The 24,035-nt window shown below is 40.4% G+C and overlaps 2 protein-coding genes across 8 annotated transcripts in view; one reads left to right on the forward strand and one right to left on the reverse strand.

Annotated features, from left to right (window-relative positions):
- Window positions 1–1,401, forward strand: cebpd (CCAAT enhancer binding protein delta). The gene has a single exon (XM_030402077.1). The coding sequence runs from the start codon at window positions 187–189 to the stop codon at window positions 1,069–1,071; it is 885 nt and encodes a 294-aa protein (XP_030257937.1). The 5' UTR covers window positions 1–186; the 3' UTR covers window positions 1,072–1,401.
- Window positions 1,402–1,496: 95 nt separating this feature from the next.
- The window catches only part of spidr (scaffold protein involved in DNA repair), a 34,933-nt gene continuing 12,394 nt past the window's right edge, over window positions 1,497–24,035 (reverse strand). For 5 of the 7 annotated variants that reach the window (XM_030402066.1, XM_030402064.1, XM_030402068.1 and 2 more), the window contains 12 exons: window positions 21,530–21,734; window positions 19,820–20,064; window positions 12,886–13,044; window positions 10,172–10,259; window positions 8,332–8,472; window positions 8,157–8,219; window positions 7,455–7,653; window positions 5,452–5,640; window positions 4,150–4,243; window positions 3,950–4,061; window positions 2,475–2,531; window positions 1,497–2,012 (listed from right to left, as the gene is read on the reverse strand). In XM_030402066.1, the coding sequence (XP_030257926.1) occupies window positions 1,893–2,012; window positions 2,475–2,531; window positions 3,950–4,061; window positions 4,150–4,243; window positions 5,452–5,640; window positions 7,455–7,653; window positions 8,157–8,219; window positions 8,332–8,472; window positions 10,172–10,259; window positions 12,886–13,044; window positions 19,820–20,064; window positions 21,530–21,734 (1,672 nt within the window). In that variant the 3' untranslated portion in view covers window positions 1,497–1,892. The other 2 variants (XM_030402069.1, XM_030402070.1) reach the window with 2 other exon arrangements.

Consider the following 24,035-nt stretch of genomic DNA (forward strand, 5'->3'; position numbering starts at 1 on the left):
AGTGTTTTCAATGACAGGAGCCTGACAGTCAACACCCAGGGATAAAACAACAAAAAACAAAAAGCTACTTTAAAAAAAAAAAAAAGGGGAGTGCGCGTGCAACGAGCCTGAAGTTGTTACTGTGCTGTCACACCTGTGGGTTCACTTTTTTAACACCTTTATTTACTTCCTTCACCACGTGGATTCATGTGTGACATATACAGCCTGGACTCTCACTGCGTGTCTCCACAATGCAACATGAGTTGGGCGATGGAGCCTGCTAACTTCTACGAGAGCACCAAGCTGGGTGGCCCGCAACAGGGGGGCTGCAAGCCGGGCAGCAGGGGCGACGGCGCGGCCGAGGACGGCACCATGGTGGAGCTGAGCACCGCCCCTGCCATGTACGACGACGAGAGCGCCATCGACTTCAGCCAGTACATCGAGTCGATGACAGCCGTGCCGAACCTGGAGCTGTGCAACGACGAGCTCTTCCTCGACCTGTTCAACACCGTGAAGCAGGAGAAGGTGGACTTCTACACCATGCAGAGCTCCCTGCAGCCCGGCGCCATGCAGCAGCTGTCAGCCGCCTACACAGCGGAGAGGAGAGCGGACGGCGTGCTGGAGAAGGGGGCGTTCAACGCGCCCATCAAGCAGGAGTCCGACTGGAGCGACAGCGACATGTCCTCGTCCCTGCCCTCGCAGATCGAGACCTGCGCGCAGACCTCCGTCAGCCTCCCCACGGGGCAGCCGACTCCCCCCACCACCCCGGAGCCCGTCTCCTCCAACGGGAGCTCGGCCAAGTCCTCCCCGCGAAAGATGGGGAGGGAGAAGTCGAAGAAGTCGGTGGACAGGTTCAGCATGGAGTACCGGCAGAGGCGAGAGAGGAATAACATTGCAGTGAGGAAAAGCAGGGACAAAGCCAAGATGCGCAACTTGGAGATGCAGCAGAAGTTGCTTGAACTCAGCTCAGAGAACGACAGGCTTCATAAAACCATCGAGCAGCTAACCAGGGAGCTCAGCGGGCTCAGAGATTTCTTCAAACAGATGCCCAACTCCACCTTTGCGGGCTCCTCGAGTGCAGAGAGCCGGTGACAGACTCATTAATCCTATGAACTGAGTTTTAGGAGACATACCTCAACAGACTTCTTGTTTTTACCATCTGTACCAGATGTATTTTTAAGCTTACCATAATGGCACTGGAAAAAGTATATGATGTTGCTGCCATATTTTTGTGGGAATTTTTCTCTCTGTATTAAATTATTTTACCACTGCATTTACATGATGTTATACCTGATATGGTACATGTTTTATAATTCCAAACTTTGTATAAGAGCCAGAGCATGATCTTTTATATAGTTTGTATGAAACCTTGAAAATATTTGTTATGGAATCTATAATAAAATTGCTGAAAAATGAGCAGAAGTCGCCCCGTCTGTGAGTGCTCTTTTGCATAGAGAGGTTAAAGTTGTGTCGAGGGGGAGTGTGCTCTCACAAGAAGTGCAACAGGAAATAGAAAGCAAAGTCAGCAAAAGTACAGCTTTTATTGACACATATTGTTAGTAATCTTAAATACAGAGGTAGATGAGTTGGAAAAATAAGTTTCTTTCTGCGCACAAAATCTGTTTATAGTCAAAAAAAGTCACAACCCATCTGATGAACCACGTGGGCTGCTTTGACACACTGCATGCCACTGGTCTACCCTTGGGCTGTCAACTCCTGGTCCTCAGGCTCACATATCATTAACACAAACAAGACCTTGTCTTCTTGCAGCCCAGCACAGCCTGAAGCTGTCAAGGAGGCCTTCAGAAGGGGGGGGGGGGGAGAGGCTGAACTGGCTCAGGCCGACAAGTCCTAGTGTGCAGATCCTTGGAGCCAGCTGAAGCCTGAGGATTGATATCATCGCCTTGACAGCCTCACAGGCTGATCTCTTCCAGGCCGATCCAGAGGGCAGGTTTCCTGGTGACGACTCGGACGTACACGGCGAGGGGACCAACCTCTTTTCCCAGGACATTCTCCACATCGTAACCTGGGAACTGAAACATAAAACTTTAAAACACGCTACTTGTTGAGACTGTTGTAGGTCCATTAAACCTTCTTCCCCTACCTGAACACACATGGAAAAAAACACAACTTGCAAGACTTTTAATCTGATTATGCTGCAAGATTATTTGAGTGCACTCAAGGTGCTGGCCTTTGCACATTGATCAGCAGTATTTCTTGTTTATTCTGCACCCATCAGTTCCCCATTTAAAGAGCATTAACGCTTACATAAAGATTTAGAACTCCACCATCTTCATGCAAACTTAAAAACATCACTAAATACAGGAGGTGGTGGAAGATTATGTCATTATTTTGACTCTGGGATTCTTATTGTTCAGCACAGAACAGGCTGAGATGTGCAGATGACTGTGCTTTAAGAACATATTGACAGAAGATCAATGCACTGTGCAGTTCAGCCCCAGCGTTATGTAACCGTTTGTAAAACGCAAACATACCTCAGTGCCCTCCAGTGCTGCAGTGTTCAAGATGGACATGATCGTCTTTTGCTGCAGCTGTCGGAGAGATAAAGAAGGCGGCGGCCCGTTAATGTCCTTTTAATCATCATCTTGATGTTGTAAACACAAATGCAGTGCAAACATAATGTGCTCGCTGGTGAGTCACAGTCTAGTGAAATGGGTTAAATTATTAATCGGCTGATAAGAGGAACACTGATAGTTTTATCACTTTGGCTCACTTTGTTTTCTGATAAGTCGAGGCAGGTTTTATGTAATAAAAATGGTGTCATGCAGATTTTTTATTTTATTTTTTTATTTCCTTGACCTTTTGATGTTTGATGATTATTTTTTTAAATCTTCTTCTTATAGTCTAGACAGGTTTGTTAGTCAGAAGGTTTGATGCAGCACACCCACTCAAAAAACCAGCTCTCTGATCACTGATACAATCCGAGCTGATATGGCCTTAAAATAATTTTGCAATATTTTTAAAGCTGTATCACTATACATAATATATATCTCCATATTTAAAAATCTCCTCAAAAGAACTTCATAAATAACCTGACCTGCTTACAAAATCAGATATCCCAATATTCTTTAATCAATACCTCAATATCAATATTGTATCAATATTACAGGCATGACTATTGGTATTTCCACAAAATATGAACACAACAAGTTTTTTGATAAATATCACCAGTAATGTGGATATAACAACTAAGAGGGTAAAGGGAAGTATGACGACAATATGCTTAGCGGAGGTGCTAAAACGGGATTATGAATGGTTGTCTCCCTAGTAAACACACTGATCGCACATCTATAAATGCTCACGACGGCATAGGCCACTTGCGTAGGTTACGGTACAGCCTACTTGCAAATATAAATTGGCATTCAGACGATATATGGTCTCATATCAAGATAACAATATAATAATCAGTATATTTACTTGGCCTACACTACAACCGGCAGAGGATTATTTTGGCACAAAGACTAAAAAGCAGAGACACAGCTAGCCTGGCTCTGTCCAAATGTAACAAAATTTGACTGTTCACACCTCTGAAGTGTGGGAGAAGTTGCCAGGAAGTCACTGGAGACTCAAGGAAGTTATTTGTCCCAACCAAGAAATAGTCTGACACATAACCCCCGGAAATCATCACTCTCATGCTCTGGCTTTTGTACAGATTAAACCAAAGAGATATAACGTGTTACCGAGAGGTGCTGTTTTTTTTCTAGCAGTTTTCCCTCGCTTCCATTCATTTTTCTAAACTAAGCTTACTAGCTACTAGTGGTAGCTTTATATATACTGTCGAGACATGGGATTAGTATCAATCTTCTCATCTAATGAGCAAAGGGCTTTTCCAAAAATGTTGAACTATTCCTTTAAAACATGCACTTGATTTATTAAGATTGACTCACCATACAGTGGACATCAACATATTGATACTGAAATACATGTAAAATAATGAGACTGTTCTCACCTTAACTTTTAAAGTGCAATTCGTTAACGAAGAACTCAGGAACACTTCCAGTTGGATCCTCGTGTTTGGCCTGTCCACCACCGCCTTGCAAGAAACACAGAGAAAGTTTTCACTGTGGAAAGAAAACCAAAGAATAAAGTTATGATTTCCATGAGGTTTAAACAAAATGGGGCCATTTTGATTAAAACTCGAGAACTTACGCTCTGTCAGCCAACATCTCCAAGTTGTCACTCCCACAGTGGTTGCAGGTGGGCCAGGAGTAAGCAGTGTTTTCATCCACACCCACTATCACTCCTGCAGACAAAAACAAAACTATTCAAGTTTAATATCATCTCACAAAATCATCATTGGAAAACATCTATGCACATTGTACTATTCTACATGGTGACTGAGCTCTCTTGGGACAACATATTTTTTAATTGTTCATTTATATTTTTAGATATTTTCAGCAGGAAGACGCATTGACGCCTAACTAGAAGGAACGCGGTCGAATCGTCTACGCACAGGATTGTGTGTGTATGTTTGTGACGGGTGAGGGTGTGAGATAAACACATCCCTTTTCAGTTTTTATCTAAGATTGCAGTGATAAATGCAACACAGTACTCCCTGCCTAAACACCATCTTACTTAACAACCAGAGCTGCTGCCTAACAAACACAAACATAAACCTTAAATAAGATACTGCGTTTAACAGAGATAAATCGATTTTGTACAATCCGCTCTCTGCCCTTTTTTTTTCCACTGGTAATTTCCAGAAGATAGTATTTGCGCACAAGTGCAAGACACGATAAGTTTGTTTTATTTTTTCAGCCACCTGACCAAACACGTAGGGCCAGAGAGGCCTGAAACTAGAGGGTTCACAGTTTGATCTTTGCCCTCAACTGTGACACAAAGTCGACAGGTGCAGATTATTATCTGATTCAGGTCGCTCCTTTGTGCACCACATTTACATAACAGAAAAGGAATCAAAGAAAGCAAAGAAATACAAAACAGATACTTTTAGGAAATGGAGTTGATCAAAAGCAGCAGCAGTTCTTCTATACTTGAAAAGTTTTTGTTTTTTTTAAAATATACACATACCTGTGGCAATAAAGCTTAAAAATCTAAAGAAGCATGCAACCTGACTCCTATGTCACTTCAAACTTCATTTTACAATGTTACTGCACCCTCATCTGAAATGTAAAGCCATATGGGGAGCAGGCACATTCATCTCAATTCAAACTGACATGGGAATTGTAAGAAATCCAGCAAATTTTCATGTGTTTGTATTTCATAGTCCCAAACAATGACAGCTGGAATACACTGAATAACAAACAGCAGAAAGTGAAGCCTTGAAGCCACATCAAGGCCTCTGGCTGAGCTGTAAACTTGTGTATGAAAAAACAAGTGGTTTTCCTCCCCCCCTTGCAGAACAACACATCGGGCATGTTCAGCAGGAATCACTTCAGATGAGGCGAGTTACAGGGAAACCGCAGGCGTCTGTGAAGGGGTGGGGGGACTGACCTGTGAGAGAGCAGAGGGAGTTGGGTGTTATCTCAGGACTCACAGGATCCAGTCTCACAGGTTGGGGCAGGGTCTTTGCCTCAGGCTCAGATAGTGACTGTGAATGTGAGTTTGGCCTGGCTGAGGAGTTGACTTCAGGAGCCACGGGGCAAACCTCAACAACCGACTGCTCCACACACAGAACGACACCTAGATTTGGACATTTAAAATTTAAGTGGTATTACAAAGGAAATGTTTATTGTAAAAATCTGATGCTGATTTAGTTTATTCCCAAGCTAGCAGACAAGTTTGGGTGCAATGGTGGAGGAAGTACTCAGATTCTTTACTTAAGTAAAAGTACCAGTGCAACAATGTAGAAAGTACAATTTCACCATTCAAAATCATTCTTAGAAGAGTGTTCCGCTTGATAGAAAATATCCAAATAACAACCAGAGATAACATCTTTTTTATCCCACACATTCTTCTTCAAATCAGGCCTCAAGAAAACTCAACTGATAAAAGCTGGTTGTAATGCAATCGAGTGGCAGTTGATTGAACATCCCCTTCAGTCAGAGCAAAAGCGCCTAAAGCCAACTCTGACGTCATATATACAGAAATATGTTGGATGAAAGTAAATGTTTGATTGACATTGAACACATGCAATTTGTAATATGGTATAAGGGTTGTAACTGTTAGTCGCTCTCCCCACAGAGTGACCTCGATTAGTTTGAATAGTTATTTATTAGCATTAACCATGATAACAAGTCAGGTAAAGGAATATTTTGTGGTTTGGGGGAATGCACTAGTGCAGCAATGACTCTGCTGGGACAAAATCATTTTGTAAGACGAAGCTTCAAACATCAAACAGCTATCAACAAGTTTTTTAAATGCACTGATGTCTTTTTTTTCGTCTATGTTGTTTCCACTTTATGGCTTGAAAGCTCATGAACACACTGAAGTTTGAAGTTTTTCCAATACATGTAATTGGACCATCCGATGAGCAGAGTGAAGGGTTATTGCAACTTTAACACTTAACAGTGTGTAAACGGAATTTGACAATTTCAGCTGACTGAGGTGAAACTACTATTAACTACTTTACATACAGTTCTGTAGTTGAGTTTTTAAACATACAGGTTCACAGGTTAACTAAAGTCATACATTTCTGCTACACCAAATTTGTATTAATTTTTTTTGTATTTTTTCTCTAATATTTGCCTGAACTGCAACAACTTATTTTTTAGGTTACTTGGGCAACATTCACATATAATAGTCTTTAAGTTGACATGGCTAACTTGATTTTTGTTCCTGAGGAAAATATTCAGCTGTTTAGCTACTAAATGCTCCACTCCACACCAGCTAGTCTTTATGTCTCTCTGCTTTTGGTGCTGAGCAGGTAGTGAACATTGAGACTTTGAATTTATTTTGCTGACAACAGCTCAACAGCTGCTGCTTCTAACAAAGCTAAGGCAGCAGTAAGAGTGAACCTGAACAAAAAAGTTGTGCTAAACAAACAAATGAGCCACGAAGCCTTGTTCTCTGCATGTTCGTCACTAAAAACAACCATTTCAAATCATTATTTTAAAATGAAAGCAATTAAAGCTGCTTAAACAATATAATAATGTGATGCATAATAAAATATCAGGCACATGGAACACTTTACTGTGCAACCAATACTTTAAATGCAGGATTTTAAAACTTCTAATTGAGTATGTTTTACATTATTGTATTTGCCGCTTTATTTAGGTGAAAGATCTGAGTACTTTTACCGCCACTGCTAACTAACAACTATAGCTTTCAGATTAATATAGTGGTTTAACATTTTTTAAATATTTTCCTTTTTAAATATATTAAAGTAAAAGTATAAAGCAGCAAAAAATGGAAATAGTACAAGTACATCAGACTTTTTTGTGAGTATATGTTCTTATTTACTTTCCCTTTTTGTCACATGTATACACAGTCCTACAAGATAAAACACCTTATGAGATAGTGGTTGAATGGCACGTCAGGTCACAGTTAAGCTCTACCATGTTCTCTGATGGCATCTCTGAATGACATGCGACAGGCGGCAGGGGATTTTAGTGCTTCGAGGACAGAGGAAGTGAGCACGCAGGAAGTGTTCACACATAGGGCCACTGTTCGCCTGCACGGCCTCTCAGGCTGCTCCTCCTGAAGACTGGGGTCTGTCAGCACCAAGCAAACCTCACCCTGTCCTACATCACTGCTCTGAAATAGCAACCAAGACACAAAGGAAGATAATTTCTTAGAAACATGCACCCAGAGTGACCTAGAAAGAGCCAACTTAAAGGAAATATCATGTAACACAAGCTTAAAATGCACAAACTAGACACGAGTCTTCTTTTATGTTTAAGAATAATCTGCTTTGATGAGATTATTCATTCACAAGTGACACACAATGGTGGTTACTAGTTCAACAGTATAAGCTGTATCTGAGTTTCAGTGGTGTGAGTGTGTGGCAAAGTCCACCACTTTGTTCTGAGCTGCTATCTCATCTTGGTCAAAGTTTAAAGGTCTCACCAATCAATGATGAAGAACGCCCGACAGTCATACACACAGCAATATGAACACTGCCCTCTACGTCAGAGCTCAATCTTATCAATTTGTTGGCAAAAAAGATCCCAAAAAGACGACAGAGAAGCTCTAAAGGGTGCAATGTTTTTATGTTCTTCAGACAGTTTTATGGGGATGATTGAAAAAGACAAACTTACCTGCAAAATTCTCTTGTATATGACAGTGGCAATAAAACTGCAGCGACAGCTTTTAAGCTCAGTCTAATAAAAAAGGAAAAAAAAAACACGTTTGAGATCAACCTGCTGGAGATAAGATATCACAATCAGCAGATTTCTTTTTGCATTTTGTGTGTGTGTGAGGCAAACTGTTCACCTGCAGTATGTCTCGTAACGTTTGTGTTGTTGGTGGAAGGTAAAGCGGGGACACAGTATGCCCCTCAACGGGTTCAACCGAGTTCTCCTGACCAGACAGAAGGTAGCAGAAACTTGGAGCTGGACCTGCAGATCTACTTTCCTGCAACACCAAGATATATTGATTACTAACTCTCATGTCAAATTACACAGACTGAGCTATTCTTTATCCTGAGGTCATAACAGACATACTTTTTCTACACTTCAGGAAAACAGATTTCAGTGTTTTTTTCTGAATTTGCATAAAGTTTTATTTTGCCCATGTTTTATTTCAATCCAGCTTTTTCTTTGTTGAATGGATCAAAATGTTTTCTTTATTGTAGTGTTTTTTTGTTTATCTCCATGTGTTCTGGAAATAGCTGTTTATTGTGCTCTCAGGGCCACCATACCTTCCAGCTCTTGCATAAATAAATACTTTCTTTTACACTTGGCTCAGCTCTGTTACTACTGCAGTAATAGTACATTTTGATTTGATTTAAATAAAAAGCTGAACCTTAAAGGTGCACTGTGGATTTTTCTTGTAAACCACCCCATTACATTAAGCGTTAAATACCAACACACATTTTGTGCATCCTAAATGTCTAACAAACTTGTTTCTTTGATGTTTGTTCACTCACCATAAAACATCTGCAAAGCCCGTTTTCCCAAAGAAATCTGCATATTGTCATGTTTGAAAACACTGGTGTGACTGTTTATTGCATCAACTACGTGTGCGTGCATGTGCTTGAGACAAAATAAATAAATGAAATAGAAATTACTCCATAGTGTTAGCAGAGGCCTTCAAAGAAACTACAGCTTGAAACAATGTTAGCCTGTTTTCCAGACTGAATCCATGCCTATATCTCAGATTTGTTCAGCAATTTATGGAGATGTGGTGGTGAGACATCATGACGACTGTTTTCAAGTTTAGCATTATGACTGTCACCGTCTGTTTTGTTTGTTTGTTTTAAGCCAGAAGTGACCATATTTTGACGCAGTGGTCAAGAATGTCCTTATTGGAACTCACTGACAACCCGAGACACGCAGTGGTAGCGACACGTCAGTCACAAGTTAGCCACACCAAAAATTACATCCAGCTTTTTCCATCTATTTCACGCTTAAAGTTTAAAAAAATTAACATTGTGCTGTATTGACAAAGACTTGAAACCAGCGATTGAGACCATAAACACACCAGGAAACAGTTTCCTGAGATAATAAATTGAGTGAGAAGTGGGGTCATTTTCTCATAAGCCTAAAGACATCTCCTTTTTGTAACCAGTTGAGTTGGCAAGAATGCTTATTTTTTAGGCACTTCAGCAGTGGCTTCACTTTTCAGACCCAGATACTCTGTCTCATTAGTGTTTATGATCTAAGTCAGCTAACATGAACACGATGCAACATGTAGCGAAGTGATAATTCAGCCAGATCAAAAGGTGAAAACTGTATTCCATATTTAAATGAATCTACTGTAGGTATAATCCTATTACAGTTGAAAGGATTAGTCAGTAATCCTTAGAATTAGGAAAACTAATCAGCGTCTCCAATAAGAATTTACAAAAAGTCACTTTTTGTGCAAATATACCAAACTTAGTTTCACAAAAGATGCCATTTGATATCATTACCTCCAGCTTTCAGACATTGTAACAGGCAATCATTTTTATAAAGTTCCTGATGTTTTAAATGCCAAATAATCCCTCAAGAAAATAGTCAGCAGATGACTAATTCATGAAAAGAATCATTAGCTGCAGCTTCAGTTGCTTTTGTAAAAAAAATGAGAATACATTCCCAAAAGATGCAGGATTCCTGCTGTGTCAAAAACTTACACTGGACATACAGGGTGTGTTTCCATGATCTTTAACAGGCATCACTGGGGGCCACAGACTGTCTATCAAGCTGAAAAGCCTGGTGCGCCTGAGGGTGAAACAAAAAAGAGGGGAAAGAAACAAGTAAGGATGGGGGCACTGAAAAGGGGGGAGAGGGAGAAGAAACAAGCAAATAAAGGACTTCTGGGAAGATAAAGAGATTTTACAGCCAGTTTCACTACCAGTGAAATATGAATCTGTTCAGACAGAGCTTGTTTTAACGTCACTGAACATTACTGTAACACAGAGCATGCTCGGGCTGGCAGAGCAGACATACAAAAAAAAAGAAAAAAAAGAAGAAGAAGCAGGTTTTGAGTTACTGAATGGTGGGAAACAGTTCACACCCTAAGTTAATCACAATATCATTGTAGTGCAAGAATAACAAGGTTGAGAAGTGACTTAAACAGCAAGTTCTAATAGTATAGTCTCTCACCATCTTCTTAATCTCAGTAACAACAGATTGAAATTAGCCCGTACTCTATGTGCTATTATGGTGATTCATTCTGGTCAAACAGAGACTGGAAGTATGGATTAAATTATTAAATGATCAAGTAGCAACTCGGACAGGACATGTCAATCTCCTGATTCATTGTCTCTCTTCTAAGAAGCGCTTGTTGAGTTCAGAGTGGCTGGTAAATGTTACTTATTCATCCATGTATGTGCTGTCCTATCAGCCAGTGGTTAACAACCTGTTAGTCAGCCTGTAATCACAGGGTTTCTTTGTGTGGAACCAGTTCTGCAGCCCAGTCAGGTCCAGTGAGGGCCTGCTCACAGATGAGCAACGCCAACACTAAGAGGACTCATTGAACTCATTGTGACTGTGATACTGAGTTTATACACTTGTTGGGCACATGTTAATGCAGCCTTTTAGATGTTTTAAGGTGCAGCTGTAGTTTGGAGTCACTGTAATTCAGAGCAGAGGTGATGATCAATAATTTAAAACACAAGTTTTCGTTTTCTCTTTAGTTGGCGTACTTCCAAGAGGCAGAAATTTTCTTATGAAACTAGTTCCCTAGCTCCTCTCCAGCCAATACTGATAGGAAACACTATTCACACAGGTGCCAGGGTGGCTTCTGAGTATTTGTTCAGAAACCCCACACCCCTCACAGACTGATACTGCTCAAGAAATAGTTTGACTTCAGGAAATTTAATTATTTGCTTTTACTCTTAGTGAGCGCTGCAGGAATGAGCCCTAGATCCCAGAAATGAGTTAGCATTTTTGTACTTATGGCTGTCTCCTCTAGAAGTTGAAAGGTTATCCGAATGGGTTTTTGTTTAGATGCCTGAAATAAGGTCTGTGGTTAGAAAAAAAAAAATCATAAAAGTTTATTAGCAAATATTATCTTATTATCAGTATCATAAACTGCAACAAACCCAAAACCCAACTGAATAATGCAATCGGCTTTTCGGTTAAATACGTCATCCCCACTATATCCGTCCATTGAAGCTGCAGTCAGGAGAAATTTTGTATAGCTTGGCATACATACTGAAATCAGGGAAAAAACAGCCAGCCTGCCTCTGAAAATCCACCTACTAAAGCTCACTTATTAACATGTTATATCTTGTTTGTTTAATCTATATACAATCCAAAGCTTGAAAACAACCATTTGTGCTTTAAGGGGGAGGGTTAATGTCAAACTATTTCTTGGCAGACTCACTTCCTCAAGTTTTGTCATTACAGTTATGTTAATTAGTGAGCTTTAGAGGAGCTGGATATACATTTATCTAACCTCTGGGCAGAGCCAGGCCAGCTGTTGAACTGAGCTAACAGTCTCCTGGCTGTAGCTTGAGTGTGGTTTCAATCTTCTCAGCTTATTCTCAGCAAACATGCAAATAAGCGTATAACTGTCAAACTATTCCTTTAAGGTATGGATTATTATGACACACTTAGACTTCAAATATTTACTGGTTCTAAGAATCTATGGAAAAAAATGAATGCCTAATTTATCCCAACCAGAGACACGTGTTTTTCCACTGGAGCTAATAGGATAGCCCATGTGCCAGCACTGAAGATAGGCCATCCATCACGGTGCGGCCACAGACAACCTCCAGAGACATTATAGGCTGCGGTGGCATTGAAAATACCAAAGATGTAAACATACCCCCAGCCAGTCTCTAAATGTTCCCATGTCAGTTCTTCTAACTGCTTCTAATCTTGGATCCTGGCTATGGAAACTCACAAGGGACAGAGAGTGTGTGCCTCGGTATCACTTTACATGTAAACACAGTTGCACTGCTGGCAGCTGAGCATAATCAGGTGCATATGAGTGCAGACTTTAAATTCTTATTGTATTGTTTGCGGGTGTTAATGTGTGGGAAAGGCATTCGAAGATATACTTAGCTGTGTTTTATATGATGGAGATTCACACTGACAGCACTTAACGCCAATATGCAAATGTGTTGCGGTTTAGCTTGAGGCTCAGTGCCTCTTTAGCAAAAGGCCCTAAGGCTTTAATACTAGCATTTGATATCAGGACACATCTATCATAGGCATTTACTCAGGGCTGTCATCCCAGGTGGCTAAATAGTAAGATAAGATTACCTCGCATAGAGCAGAAATCCATATCACAAATTAGTAATGGTCTACTCATGGCTGTGATATGATATTCAGATAAAAGCTGACCAGACTAGGAGGCATGGGTACATGCACACAGAAGAGCGTGCGTGGCTCTCACCTCTCTCGAGTGACCCGCTGCACCACGTTAATGCCTGTCAGCACACAGGTCCTCCCCTGCCACATGCGGCAGTACTGGTGGAGGTCGTCCTTGTGGGGCAGGAGATGGAGCTGGACCACGCTGAACATCCCGTAGCTGTCCTGGACAAGCACACAGAGTCTGGGAAAAAAACACGAAAACAGAACGTTTAATTTAGTTAAAGACAGACTGAAACAAAAAAATCTGTTTAGTGTGTCTTAACCCCATCTTTGTATCAACTGTTCACTCCTGTTTTGTGAAATAAATAACAAAAAGGTCTCGCATGTCAAAATCCTTCACTCTTGATATGTTTATTTTTTTCAATGACTCATCATGAACTGGGGGGCAGTTACATAAACCTTTCCAATCTATTGTGATCTGGGGAGACCATACTTGATAGTTAGCATGTGAGTCATGGCAGCCACAGTGACATCCTCCTCAACCTTCTTCTCCTCTTCCTCCTCCTCAACATGGGTTAGGGTTCTTTAGATTCAAGATTGAAGATGTTTATTGTCCCTCCAGTTGTAAAAGTACATTTGTGTGAAAGCCTTTGGCTGTGAGGCTCTTCTACAGAACATAGTAAATAAGTATACATAAGTAATAAAGATATGAAGAGACTGTAACTGCAGTAAAAGGTCTAAAAGCAATAAAATGTTTGAAGTGATAAAATGTATAAAAAAGAAACATAAACAGAATGCAAATAGTAATAAAAGTTACTACAGCAAAAGGTATAACAGGAGTAAGGCGCATAAAGCTCCATGTTATGCTACATTAGCTGAGCAGCAGCTATGTAAGAATTCATACTCCCAACAAATAAGCGTGGCATATCACCAGAGTATCACTGCTAACCATTGTTGACTGTATTCTGTTTATCCATCCACACCTGTAGCAACTGTTAGCTTGTTGTGCCAAGATAGCCAGACTACCTTGGTATCATTGGTGTTTCATTGAAAAATACCTAGATTTTTTGAAGGAAGCACTTATGGACACTGAATATTTAAAGCTCTCAAAAGTTACCTTCACCAACATAGGCTGTTTTCACACATGCATTAACACAAGATCACACCCCGAACTTATCTGGAACATTATCCAGACAAGCTGTTTGTGTGAACGTAAATGTTTGAATCAGCTATCTGCCACATTGAACGAACTGTACACTGCCAGCTCCCTTGTTCAAATTCTGTGTAATGTTCGGTTGAGCCAATGTGTAATTGAGGGAGTGGGTGTACTGATGACTTTGATGACTGATTCTTGGTTTGCCGAAACCGATCTCCTTGTCCTTGTATGCAGCTTTTGTCCTGGCTACACGTGTGATCTACTGGGGATGAATGTTTACAATATACAAATGCCTCTATTTCTAAAAGACACCCTCATGAATAACTCTAAATAAATAACATGTCATTTATACAATTAAGTATTTATAACAATGAAACACCTCTGCTCCGAGTGTGACAATAACAATACACAGTTAAGGCTCAGTGCTGACATATGGAAGTGTTAGTGCTGCTGGCTGGTTTGACCGGCTGCTGCTGACAGAAAAGCCCTTTGACCTACAAAGTTATGAGGCAGTGAACGTCTGTGTATTCCTGCACTCTGCTGCTCCCAGTGAGCAAGGAGCAGGAACTGCTATAGGCTCCAGTATCTGAGTCAGTCAAGCCCAGACACAGCCTCGTACCAGCCCTGAGAGTAAACAGTGGAGTTCATATCCCCTGGTTAGACAAGCAACGGCCAGGGAGGAAGAGTAGGAGGAGGAGGAGGAGGAGGATGAAAAACAGGAGTGAGGGAGGAGGACTGTCAGCCTGCCCATCATGCATGTGCGTGCATGCGCACATCTCAGACGTTGGGAAAGTTTGGAGACTGTTTTCAACCACCTGACTGGGCCTATAAATGTCCTCTGTTGGTAAACATGGGGTCGGTCTGTGTTTGTTCTCAGAGACCTGGAAATAGATATCTAAATAACATTCCTGACATGACTTTTGGTGGTGAAGGCCAACTTTTTAACCAAGATTATTCTCGGTTGTTTGCTTTATTCGCAATCCAAAATCAGACCTAAACTACATCTTGTTAAAACAACAAGGAATGTTGAACATACAGAGGTGAGACAAATGTTTTCTGTGGTCTTTGTGTTTATGGTTATAAACTGTGGTTATGAACAGAAAAGTTGTGTTTATGGTTATAAACACAAAGTTCAGACTGCAACAGGAACAGACATCAGGACAAAGATATGTATTGATCAGAGCAAGGTGACATTGAACCCTTTGTCAAGTAAGACAAGAAAATGCACCATGGAAAATATAATTCCTAATTAGCAAACACTTCCACTTCCTTTCCACACACAAATCAAAGTAACAGGCTTCTGTCCTACAATGAACCCTGTTGCAGAAAAACACAAATACTTGCAACCAATGGGGCTCAACAGTTATTTTAGATGCATTGTTTAGTCTGTATAACATCAAAACAGGAGGAAAATATTTATCTACTGTGACTGACAGTCCAAAACCCACAGACATTAAATTTAGAGTGATGTTACACAGAGAAAAGCAGCTAATTTACACATTTAAGTACACTAAACCTATTGGCCTTTTTTGTGTTCGATGAATGATTGACAAATAATTGAATGTTAAAATTGTTGGAAACTTCAGATGATTGACTCAACCAAATTCTCAACTAATCCTTTCAAGCCAACAAGAAGCTATTAACATATAACGTGTTTTTTATGTTTTTTTTTTAGACACTACAGTCTGTCAAGATTATGATTAACGCAAATGCAAACCCTTGGTACAACCAAAGGAAATGGTTTGAGGGTAACTTCAACTATTTTACACATTCAAGTGTATCTACAGGTCTTGGGGAAAACAACTGCATATTTGAAACGGTAGAGTAAAACCTTCTGCGGCTCCAGAGGAAGCCACGCATAATCTGATAACCTGTCTCCAGTGATGTCATCCAGTTGCTAAATTGCATTGTGGGTAATTTAAGCACCACGTTATGAAAAAGGAAGAAAAATATGTGGCATAAAAATAATAATCGTATTTTAAACTGACTTTAATGATTCCAACAGTGCTATAGTGCAATGCTAGGTGTTCCTTTTAGAAACATGGCGCCAACATTACCCACAGTGGAACTTATCCACTGAGTGACATCATTGGAGGCAAGTTATCAGATTACACGTGGCTTCCTTGGGAGCAAACAGGGGAAATAGATGCAGATTAATATACATCTGGTGCTCTAGTGAGTATTAACATTATTTTCCATTATTTATTTATTATATACAATAAAGAATACATTTTGTCACACATATTCTTACATTTTATAAACATGTACAGGGTTAAACCAATAAACCAATATTTGCCTCCAATAAACAGCTGCAAGACTTGCATTCGGTGGGGATAAATATACACTTCCACTTGTGGAGCTTGTCTGAACTTGATAAAACTTGGAATGAAATGCGATATGCCACTTGACAGAAAGAGAAGAAAAGGTTGATGAGACATTTGGTGGTGCCAGCTTGACATAAACAACCAGCTCCCCCCGCTTAGTTCCTCTTTTCTGCCGTTCAGAGCCCCACTTCCTCCAACAGCGACCCCTTACTCCCCAAAACCCCCAGCCATTGGCCGCTTTCAGTCACAGGCCGCTTTCAGGAATTTGTTATTGTGAGCCATCACAGAATTCTCAGCAACTCAGGTTTTCTTCCAGGAACTACGATCCACTGAGCCTGTGCAAACACACAAGCTACTCCACACACACACACACACACACACACACACACACTCACAGTCACACTGTGTGCGCATGCTAGCCCACGCACATGCACATTACTTGGCAACACACTAAGTAAGTGACCCACACATTAAGAATACAGCAGAGAGGCCTCATTGGTGGGGGGTGGACAGGCGGGATTCCTTCCTATGTGTTGTCCACCAATCAGTGCAGGCAGAGTGATAAACATGGTTGTAACTAGATCCTCGCAGCACATTGTGTTCCCTCTCCACTGAGGGAAGGAAAAAAAAAAAACAACTAGCCTCTCCTCACTTCCTGCAAACAGTTAATCTTCTTGTTTATTCTATTCCGAATTTACGGGAACTTAACATCTTCTTCAGGCGTAAATATCATACTGGCCTCTCTCCCGTGGGTGTGTGTGTGTGTGTGTTAACGCAGAGGCAAAACAACAAAAGGATCAAATAAGCATGCTGACCAGTGGAGTGAGTCATAGAGGCTGGGGACACAACATGAGAGGTACAAACTGTCCTTGTCTTTATTCAGAATGGAGCCAGTGAACTGCCAAGTAAACTACCCTCCTCTCCACAGAGCAGGCATGCATCCTGGAAAAGTACTATAAGAGACACATGGTGCGATAAGTTGTTATTCCTGAGCAGCAATTCAAACCACAACCTCTCATAAAAAGGCTGAGAAATGACAGAAGTGTTGGGCACTTTTGTATCTTATTATATTCTAGACAAATAATTCAAATTTAGGATTTAGACTAAAAATAAAACTTTCGAGACAATGTTCAAAGTCTCTCAACAAGTGGTCAGGGTCAACCAGATATTCTGAACTTGAGTCCTCGTGATAACCTCCTAACCTCCACTCCACCTCCATCATTTCACTACCAGCCCAGCCTGTTGAATCTGGTTGAGTTCTAGAGAACCGGAGGGAAGGGCAGGAGTGTTTCCGGTCAGAGGGCGGCGTTTGTTTACCAGCTGGAGAGGCAGCATGGCGGGACCAAGTGTCATATTACACTCAATGCTGCTCGTTTAGTCAGTTAGCTTGTCAGCTGACCGGGGCTCTCCTCCCCTCACCACAGAGCGCCCCCTCGGACCGCTGCGCTCAGAGAAACCAATCCTTTTCTTTTATTAGTCAGCAAAGGACAAAAACAACGAGCCCCGGGGAGGGCCAGGCAACTAAAGGTCAGGCTTGCTGGATTTGCTTCAAGTAGAACATTCACTGATTCATTAACTTTCACAAGACCACTCGAGTAAACTTATGAGACGTTTCAATGACACAGGAAGCTCTGAACAGCTCACACTGCAAGTCTTTAAACAACAGTTAACTATTGATATGACTCAGACTACACCTCAATGGATCAAAATATGCTCTTGTTTCATCATTATTTTTGTCGTGATAAGACTTAGAGTCGGAATATTCTAAAGCAGCACCAATCAATATTCTTGTATCAACAAAGGGGAAAAACAATGACTTGAAATAGATCAGTCATAAGCCTCTTTCACACATAGTTCTCGCTAAATTACTAGGATAATCTTTCTGGCACAGCTAGTGCTTTTCGCTGTTTCACACATGCCACAGCAATGCCACAATAAATGGAACAAGGGACAGTCCAACACGTGACGTTAATGCGACACTTGCTGATGTCAACCGCCATAAAACTCAACAGAAGAAGAGGACGGGGCCAGGCTAAAAGCTGCCATAGGTGCTGTCATCGTTTCAGCCAACTTCCTGTTTGTTTTGCAGTCAGCAATCCCATCCCTCCTCTCCATGTCAAAAAGATCATTTACCACAGCTTAAATGTATGTATGTAGACAGCGGTAGGGTAGGAGCTGTTTTTGTCGCTCCTGTAATTTATTTAATATTCAACAAACAAGTATTGGTTATACGTGAGCATTTAAAAGAGGCAGACTCAATTACAACATCAGCATAGTCTTATGATTGTTTCGCTTGCTTCATGAGACAGTGTCCTTAATGAGACAGACATAACCCTTTAGGCCTGGTCCCTGAAATGTCACTCCTTTCATTCACAACAGTCATACCAGCATTTACCCTGAACAGTGACAACCCTACAGAGTAATATCATTCCACTCTGCAGTTCCCCCTCAGCTCTGCTGCACTTTTTAGTGTCTTTTAGTTTATTTTGGCTTCACAGTCCACAACTTTACACATTTTTACCCCAAGAAAATGTTTCCTAGTCCCATCATCCTGTAATGTGATTTACATACATACTTGAAAAGAAAATAACTGCAGTTCTTTCAATAGCTTCCAGCTACCCAGTGACTCAAATCAATACTGAATTAAATGACTACCCTTGACAAAGAGTAGACAAACAGGCCAACACTGTCACCATAACAATCTATAAAGCTATGATATGCCAGTATTGTATTTTCTTGTTTATGGCTCCTACAGCACAAGGTAACATCTTAAAATGTCCTGTTTAGTCGAACAACAGTCAAAAACCGAAAGATATTGAGCTTACCATCATGTATGATGAAGAAGGTCTACTAATCACTTACTTACTTCAGCTCTAATAAATGTTATTGTTTTACAATTAATATTAATACGTTTATGGGTTCACATTATGATAAAGTAAGCAAAGCTGCAACAAATCTGACCTCATTCCACACAACTGTACAGTTTTTAAATGCTGAGAATAAGACATGATGACATTTCAACACCCACATAAAACAGAGCTGTATATACTTGCGGTTTACTTTTGAGCATTAAGGTAATAGAGGCTGTTGCAAACCTGTTCCACCCAGTGGTGAACAAGTGGGCATCGATTCAACTCTAGCTTGCTGGTGCACGAAATACTGAAAACATCGTGTTGTCTTCCCTGAGAATTGGCCTGAATCACTCACTGAGCGGCTGGATTCAATTAGAAATGTTTGTGTCCTTTGTCAAACAATGCCATATGGCTGGAGACAGCGTGAGCACTTTGTGGGGGCTTGCTGTGCTGTGAACAATAGCTCCACCACTGAGACTCACACTGTGCCACCAAGGAGAAGCATGCAAGGTCTGAGACCAAGAAGACCAGCATGCATGTTTTGTTTTTTTCCCAAAAAAGAATAATTCATGTTGTGGGAGAGAAACATTCACAGCAGCTGAAATATGATTCACTGTATTTTAACATCAAGTGACAAACCAAATGTCGCACTGGGTGGCTCATTATAAGCCTGTCTAATAGTACCTGGTTTTGCCCTTTTCTGCAGAAGGAGGAGTTGTGGAAGACCTGGAGGGAACTCTGGGTTTAAGGATGGTCATGGGAGAGCAGTCAGGCACTGGGATGGAATAAACTCTCTGAACCACCACCTCCACGTCCTGCCCCACAGAGCCAGCCTGGCCCAGCCCCTCAATAGCTTCCAGGAGGGAGAGGCAGTGTCTCGTCAAACCTCCTGAACCTCCGTAACTGCACAGAGCATCGAGGGCTGCAACCTGAAATGGAAAAAGAGAGGAAAACAAAATTACATAATTTTTGATTTTGTATTTCACATTCAACATTTAGTCAATTAATCAACTAGCTTATCAGCATATTCATTTGCAAGTGTTTTTATAAGCGATTCGTCAATTTTTTTAAGGAGACCTATTATGCTCTTTCCCTTTCCTTTGTCATTTTATAGACTTTGTGACATCACACTACGTCACCACGTCATGCTGAGTCCAGACACATCACACCACGTTCTGTTGTTGCTACCAGTGCTGGGTCAGGCGTGTGTGTGCTGACCAATCAGAGAATAGTGGGTATTTAGAAAGGAGGTTCTCAAAGAGACAGGAGCTAAAACCAGGTTTTTTTTCGAGCGTAAACCTATTCTAGTAGAAATCCAAGACAAAATTATGAACCTGAAATTGAGCATAATAAGTCTCTTTTCAGCAAAAACAATGCTTGCTTCATCTTCTCAAGTATGATTAATTTACTGGTGTTTTATTGAGTTTGATATCATTTAAGACTTTCTTTGAGTCTTGGCCTGCTGGTTATTTGAAACAAATGATTAAGGTACTTAAAGATAAAATAATCAATGTCGATAGTGACAATAATTGTTAGTTGCAGTGTAAAATAACATGAGAGTTGTTTTTCTTCCTATCCTCTCAATTTTTTTAAGTCAATAGCCACAACTGTGCAACATACAAAACACAGTACTTATTTCACTTACTGTTTACACCATTACAAACTATTTGCATATTGTCTGACAGTACAAATCTTGGGTATGAGCAGTCATTCCCATGAGGATCAACTTTTTTTACATCATTCACTCCTTTCAAAAGAGGGTGTGTTGTTTCTCAGACATGACCAGAGGTAATTTATTGGTTAATTTATTAGTATTTGCTTGTGGCAACTGAGATTCAGAGGAAATCAAACATGCATGTGAGCCAACCGCTGATGATATTCTCAGTGTACAGACTGAATGCACCTGTGGCTGACTGATGTGGGTTGAGCGCTACAACGAGACTATTTATTATTCTTTGTACAAATAAACACTGAGAAGTGAAACTGATGTTTCACACTTGCACCTGTGTTTTAATATGAATTCAACATAAAATAAAACGTGAGGACTAAAGCCATATTAATTATATGAATACTGACACAAGTCTCCCAATTTGTGATAATGGACTTTTTGTTGCATCTTTTGCACATTAACAACTAAACCTGAGGAGACCATCGAACTTATGGCTAATACCGTCCTTCACACAATTTATTGTAGCAACCACCACAAGCTGTGTTTATATGCTGATCTAGTGGACTAATGACATTTTTCAGTAACTGAGTGTGCACAGAAAGTGAACGAGGGTTTAAAAGAAGTTAGTTTAATGCCCTATATGACCTATGATATACAATAACAACAGCGTGAAAAACAATGCATTTGTATTGCACTTGTTTCTCATGGAATCAAAGCATACACACCTGTTTGGCATCGTTCTCTTCTGTGGTCCTGCATGCGTCCTCCAGTCCAAATGTCTGACACAGAGAATACGGACTGCACCTCTCTGCTGAGAACAGGCCTCTGGGAGTGGACGTGTTGGCTAGCTTTGAAGCAGAGAAGACTTTCTGGCTGAAGTGTGTGTTCAGAATAATATCACAGCTGAACCCCTCGATGGACAGACTTTGCCTGCAAAGAGATAAAGTTAATTTGTTTTAGATTCAGGGTACAGTGTTGTGTCAGTGCTTCAGTTGCATTATATACTTGGATTGTGCTGTCGTCCTAATTAAAAGGCACAAAAAAAATGAATTTAGGAGCTGAAATTAAACACATTTTAGGGTGTTGGGCAATGCTTGTGATTATGTAGATAACAGATGCAAAAACTCAGATTTTACAGCACATTAAATGTTCTACATTATTGCACAAACGTAGGGGGGCGAGAGCTCAAGACTGAATGTCATGTCAGATAAGGTAACAACCACCTCCGCAGGTCTGTTCAGTACGTAGCACCCTGCACAGAGTACAAGTTCAAATAAGTTAAACTCCTTAAAGTATAAATACACACTGGAAGCATTTGTCCTCTTTAACTGAGGTACAAGATGCATTTTCCATGTAATTGAGGTTCTTAAAGGCTACACCTCGCAGGGCTGCACAGCTTGATTAAAACGCTTTCCAAATGTGACATCATCTGTGGAAAAAAGTACTTCATCGCTCGTCACAATCAAACAGACCGGTGAGAGCGCTCGTTGGTGAGCTACACCAAATCAAATGAAAAGACTGCATATGTGTGACCTCAAGTGCTCCTGTGTTGGAGTTTAATTTTAAACCAGTTTCAATTTTGCCTCCATCCATGTGTGCCAAGTCGCAGATGCTACTTCTCTATATAATCTTAAGGAAAGCATTTCAGGTTGTGTTCTTCAGCTCATCTAATGGAACACGTACCTGAATGGGACCAAGCCTGTGAAGAAAATAGGTTAAATAAAAAGCCAAATAATGATATGGCATGTTGTTTGTGTTAAGTTTGAGTTACGACTTAATTAATGTGACACAGATAATAAGAGTGGTGATGGCTTATCAGTGACTCAGAGCCAAGTGCACTCGGTGACTGGAACTTCAGTACATGTCGCAGCTCGTCTCGGGCCTGTGATGAAAGTTGAACCAGAGAAATCAAACACAGAGATAAAGTGGAGGGAGCTATTTGTTTAGACATGTAGTGAAAACAAAAAGGGGAGAGATCTTTATCCAGGGACCAAATTATTATATACACTCAGATGTCAGTTTTAGGTACATGTAAACGCAGCCTAATGTGAAATAATATGGTCATTTTGGAAGCATTATACGTACTGGTGCTGGGGCATTATCAATAATAATTAACTATAGACATTATCATATATCTAAAAGACAGATAATTAGATATTCAAAATTAACAGCAAACAAAGTAGAAAGAGGTCCTGACATAATTACACAAACATCTGTAACACTAACACAGTTAAGCGAAATCAACACCTGAGGCTGTCAAAATGAATTGAGGATTTTAATCTTTACAGCTGCAGTTTTTATTGGGAGGTTCCTGTACTCAACTGTATTTTACTGTACATACAGTTCCTGGCAGTGTACTGTTTGCCTTATCATGGTGGTTCAGACACTTGGATGAATCATCCATGAGTCAATCAACTGAATATCAATCCACTAGCACCATCAACAATCTCAGTCATCTATCAAGTACACATGCCGAACATTTGCTGGTTAAACTTGGAAAAGAGCTAAAATCTTCTTGCCAATTTATAAATTATATTTTTAAATAAATATGCTTCATCATTTTCAACATTTCAAAAACTACAAAATTGTTACTTTACAATTTAGACTTGAAACTTGAAATTCAGTGGCAAAGGAAATTGTCTTTACATTGAATGACAATAGACACGTTTTGACATTTTGACTGATTCCCTATAAACCTCTCATTCACTATGCGATCTTGTCTGACACCAAGGACAAAATATCCTGGGAAAATTACAGCTAACTGGTGATCTGGCACCATTTTTGCTTGATTTTTACATCTCCATTATAGACTTAACAAGTGAACAAACTTATGTTTTGTCCTGTGTTGCTGGTAGAAGAAAACTATGGTGCCACTTAGAAATGCTAGGGAGAAATTTTGTCAGACATGCATAGTCCTTATGACCAGATATGGTGGAGGTGTTAAATAAATCACCCTGTAATGTTTTTCCTTTATTTTCCTCCTTTTAACTTTTAAGCAAGACATACCGATTTTGCACCCTTTGCATTACTTTTGTGTGCACACTTGAAGGGTTAACTTCGGTCGATTTCAACATGCAGCTATATTGCTAAAGCTACCCTTGACTTGCCAGTATCGAAGATGCAAACATTTTTGGTCCAACCCTTACAGGGCTCCTTGAACAGAGAGTTAGCATTGACAGCTAACCCATGGGGGCAGATTTAAGCGTCTTAACATGCTCCAAATCTCACCCC

The sequence above is a fragment of the Sparus aurata genome, chromosome 21, assembly GCF_900880675.1.
Source record: "Sparus aurata chromosome 21, fSpaAur1.1, whole genome shotgun sequence".
NCBI lineage: Eukaryota > Metazoa > Chordata > Actinopteri > Spariformes > Sparidae > Sparus > Sparus aurata.

What these genes read in the sequence shown, in the direction of transcription:
- cebpd (XM_030402077.1), top strand. Translation starts at nt 187, where the DNA reads ATGTGTGACATATACAGCCTGGACTCTCACTGCGTGTCTCCACAATGC.